Source organism: Vicia villosa, unplaced genomic scaffold, assembly GCF_029867415.1.
Source record: "Vicia villosa cultivar HV-30 ecotype Madison, WI unplaced genomic scaffold, Vvil1.0 ctg.000622F_1_1, whole genome shotgun sequence".
Lineage (NCBI taxonomy): Eukaryota > Viridiplantae > Streptophyta > Magnoliopsida > Fabales > Fabaceae > Vicia > Vicia villosa.
Window position 1 is genome coordinate 741,871 of NW_026705280.1, and position 4,656 is coordinate 746,526.

Here is a 4,656-nt window from a genome sequence, read left to right on the forward strand (position 1 = left end):
TTTCCCTTTTCCTTTTCTCCCGTCATCTATGAGCATAGTAACACAAATGTTATGACATTACACGGATTTTAACAATATGTGTTCTCTTTAACAACGTACAATGAGAACAATGTCAAGGACTCCAATACTCATCAAGGATCTGGTCAAGGGAAACCAAGTGTGGAAGATGCACAAGGTTGTTGACTTATGGGTTGTGAAAGAGAAAACTAGCCAACAACAGCTTGAATTTGTCATTCAGGATCGAAACGTATGATTTTTTTAAACTAACCGAATGTTTTTTAGCTTTACTGAACATTGTTTTTTTAAACATTTCTGACCATTATTACTTGGTAAAGGACAATGTGATTGTTCATGTTTGTCTTTACTAATCGAGTTGCATTATTGTGTTGTGTACATATTATTTTGATAACAGATTATTTGAATACATTGTTTTTTTATGTTTTTTGTTACTGATAAAAGATATACACAAAAGGCAATTATATGTTCAAGGAATGTTTCAAAGTTGCATTGTTGTGTTATCAGGACATTGTTTTGACAAAGGATTTTTTCAATACAAAATATTGTTCATGTATGTGTTTGTTCATGTATGTCTTTACTAAAAAAGGTGTATTGTTGTGTGTTGTAGACATTGTATATCTTTACTAACAAAGTTGCATTGTTATCCCAGGGTGATTAGATTCACGTGACCACTAGGAGCCGAGACTTTAAAGATTGGATTGAACATGTTAAGGAAAATTAAACTTATTTTATTTATAATGGAGAACCGGTTGTTAATGATGGCCCTTTCAAAGTATGTTTAAACCCTGTCAAACTAGTCTTCAATGGAGGGGCTACCATGATAAATGTTGCGATCCCAAAAATATCAACTCACAAATACAACTTTGTCCCTATCGAAAACTTTCCCAAAGGACGCTTCAATACTGATATGTTATATGGTGAGTATGGCTTATACTCAATTATTTTTTACTATGTAGTAGTTGGTTCGTCATTGTTTATGCAAATATTTTTTCCAGATGTCATTGGGGTTTTACAAGATGTTGTTAAGACCCATATGGGAGGTGGTAGTAAGAAGTCTTGTGCCAATATCACTCTACGTGATATTGAAGGCAATGTTATTGAGGTTGTGTTATGGGATGATTACGGAAAGAAATTCATGAACTATAATGCCCCTTCCAAAATCATTGGTCCTACTATTATCATCTTGACACACGCATGGTGGAAGCAAAATACATGTTTCATTAATTGTTTAAATTTCCACTTATCCGCTAAATTTCAGGTCCTACTATTATAATCTAGAATCCTACTTTTCTATTTTCTGACTGCAATAAGTTCAATGATTACAACTTTTGGTTTACCATGTCTTTCAAACGCATGGAACGACTCTCGACTTTACATTAACTTGGACCATCCACAAGTTAATGAATTCAAATCTAGGTAATCTCCTAAATAATCACATAAGCTGCCACTAATTTTCTTTCTACAACATGCTTATGAATGTCAATAGAAACTGATTTATCCAATGCATATGTGGTGTCTAATCTATTTGCGCATTAAGTTTTGGAGCATCTGATTTATCCAATGCACCTGCTCTTTCTCTGTCATTGACCTGCATTCATCCATCCAATCCAATAACAAAATCTGGACTAGCCTCAATGAGATCAAGAGTATATGTGTTATCTATGAGTTAGGAAAGGTTTATCTGTTCAAACAAGTTTTAAATTTGTATCTGAGTTCATCTTAAATATTTGATTTGTGTAATCAATGTTGATATGTCACCTCTACTATCTCAATAGGATTGTTTTGCAACCACAATTAGGAAAACAAAATGTTTCAAGGCTTCCAGGTTTGGATGGTACTTTGAGTCATGCCCTGGCTTCGAATCATCTAACAAGTCCCTCGGCTATAAGTTTAAATGTGCCTATGGAGTTGCTGATGTAGAAACTGTCACTAAGTGAGCCATTCGACTTTGATATGTTCATATATGTTAACGGCTCATTATATAATTCAACTTTTACATACTCTCGTTACCCTCTTTATAGATTCAAACTTGCAGTGGAGGTAGAATATGATAACTACTAAGGAACCTTTGTTTTTTGGGATAAGGATTGTATTCCTTGCACTAAAATGAATGCATGGGAATTAAGACAAGTTATGAAGGCGGTGAGTTTTACGGTTCATATTATACTTTTCATTATTGTTACTTGCAAGCATGAAGCATAAAAATGTGTTGTTTGCTTACTATGTTTTTTGCATAGGTTAGAGAGGACAACCCTAAAATTTGGCCTGCTCACCTCGATGTTCTGTTGAATAGAGATATGGTCTTCCGTATCAAGTATCAATCATTCTAGGAACAATTCTCTATCGTCACAATACTTAGCAAGGACAACCTTTACCAAAAGTTTGATAATCACCTCACCCATAATGAGGTACAAACTCATAATTTACTTAAGTCTTTTTAAGCCTTTTTGTTTTTAATCTATCCTCATAATATCATTACGTTCTTGACATTCCAACAAACATCATTGCTATGGAAACAACATGTGATGCCCTTTTTAATTATATGCATGTTATTATTCTGTGAATATATGTATTTATTTTTGGGTTAAAAAAGGGGTGTTACATTAGTGGTATCAAAGCATGGTCGACCAGTTGTTCAAGGTTATTAATGTCTTGTATTCCCGTTGTATTAGATTTGTGTATCTGACACGACCAATACTGTTTGTATGTTTGTTTTTTGGTTGTCTTAGGACAATGGGTGCGGGAAGGAATGATGACGCTATTGCCGAGGCATTGACGATGTTGGCGGGTGCTATTGGGCAAGTACCACAAGTGAATGTTGGTAATAGAGAAGAGGATGAGTTTCGTATTTTGAGAGACTTCCAAAGGAACAATCCGCCGATATTTGAAGGAGAGCATGAACCTAACAAGGCACAAGCATGGTTGAAAGCGATCGAGAAGATCTTTCGAGTCATGAATTATACCGATGTGCAGAAGGTGCAGTTTGGCACTCACATGCCAGAGAAAGATGTTGGGGATTGGTGGAGTAACACTGTGTAAAGATTTGATGAGGAAGGCATAGAAGTAACTTGGAATCTTTTCCGTGATGCATTTTAGGAAAACTTACTTCCGGAAGATGTGCATGGAAAGAAAGAGGTGGAATTTCTGGAATTGAAGCAAGGGAATGGAACTGTAGCGGAGTATGCTGCAAATTTCCTAAATTTGATTAAGTATTGTCCTCATTACAACACTGTGAATGCGAAAAGGTCTAAGTGTTTAAATTTTGGGAATGGTTTGAGGCATGATATCAAGAAGGCTATTAGTTACCAACAGATTACTCGTTTTACGGAGTTGGTTAACAAGAATTATATTTATGATGAGGATAGTAGGGAGAGTTCTTCTCACTATAAGTCTTTTAATGATGGGAAAGGGAAAGGACAGTATCATAGGAAACCTTATGATGATAAGAAGAAGCAGAAATCAGGTTATGGCAAAAAGCCAAGCAGGGGAGGAGCTATCACTCCAATTAAGTGCTACAAGTGTGGTGTCGAAGGAAATCATGCTAATGAATGCAACAAGAATTTTGGAAAGTGTTTAAAGTGTGACAAGCCTGGTCATAAAGTTGTGGACTGTAGAGTTGGTTCGAGTGTGACTTGCTACAATTTTTGTGAGCAAGGGCATATTAGTACCAAGTGTGATAAGCCAAAGAAGGAGCAAGCGAAAGAAAAAGCGTTTGCATTGTTTGGTTTTGAGACCATTGTTGTTGATAGGCTAATCCGAGGTACGTGCTTTATTAATGGTACACCTTTGATTGCTATTATTGATACTGGTGCAATTCATTCTTTCATTTCTTTGGATTGTGCTATGAGATTGAATCTTGTGTTGTCCGATATGTGTAGAAGTATGGTTATTGATACACCTGCTATGGGTTTTGTGTCTACTTCTTTTTTGTGTTTGAATTTCCCTTTGGGTATCTTTGGTAGAGATTTCATAATTAATTTAGTTTGCTTCCGTTAGAGCAACTCGATGTGATTTTGGGTATGCATTGGTTAGAGTTTAATCGTATTTATATCAACTACTTTGATAAGACGATTATTTTTCCTAAAACTGATGTTAAGGAAGATTTGTTTTTATCTGCTAAGCAAATGGGTAAGTCTGTGCAAGATGGTGATATGTTGTTTATGTTGTTGGCAGCCTTGGAAGTTCATGAGAAGAGAACAATTGAGGAATTGCCAATAGTTCGTGATTTTGATGAGGTATTTCCTGAAGATGTTAGTGATTTACCGCCAGATCGTGAAATGGAGTTTATGATTGATTTAGTTCCTAGAATTAGTCTTGTATCGATGGCTCCATATCGGATGTCAGCTTCTGAGTTGAAATAGTTGAAGAGTCAACTTGAGGATTTATTTGAGAATAAGTTTATTTGTCTGAGTGTGTCGTTGTGGAGTGCGCCTGTTTTATTGGTTAAGAAAAAGGAAGGTTCTATGAGGCTTTGTGTTGATTATAGAAAAATGAACAAGGTAACAATTAAGAACAAGTATCCACTTCCGAGGATTGATGATTTGATTGATTAGTTAGTGGGTGCACGTGTGTTTAGTAAGATAGATTTGAGATTTGGGTATCATCAGATTCGTGTGAAGGCGAAGGATATTCAAAAAA

The 4,656-nt window shown here is 35.6% G+C and overlaps 1 protein-coding gene across 1 annotated transcript; it reads left to right on the top strand.

The window, feature by feature from the left end:
• The first annotated feature begins 2,751 nt into the window (after positions 1 to 2,751).
• On the top strand, positions 2,752 to 4,379 carry LOC131629935 (uncharacterized). Its single transcript, XM_058900741.1, has 3 exons — positions 2,752 to 3,051; positions 3,115 to 3,778; positions 4,192 to 4,379. Exons 1-3 carry the CDS (start codon positions 2,752 to 2,754, stop codon positions 4,377 to 4,379), a joined length of 1,152 nt encoding a protein of 383 aa, XP_058756724.1.
• Positions 4,380 to 4,656: the final 277 nt, after the last annotated feature.

Excerpts from the sequence above, each read along its gene's own strand:
- LOC131629935 (XM_058900741.1), top strand. The coding sequence starts at position 2,752 with ATGGGTGCGGGAAGGAATGATGACGCTATTGCCGAGGCATTGACGATG. Across the intron at positions 3,052-3,114 it reads GGGATTGGTGGAGTAACACT|GAAAACTTACTTCCGGAAGA; the intron begins GTGTAAAGATTT and ends GATGCATTTTAG. Across the intron at positions 3,779-4,191 it reads TGTTGATAGGCTAATCCGAG|CCTTGGAAGTTCATGAGAAG; the intron begins GTACGTGCTTTA and ends TGTTGTTGGCAG.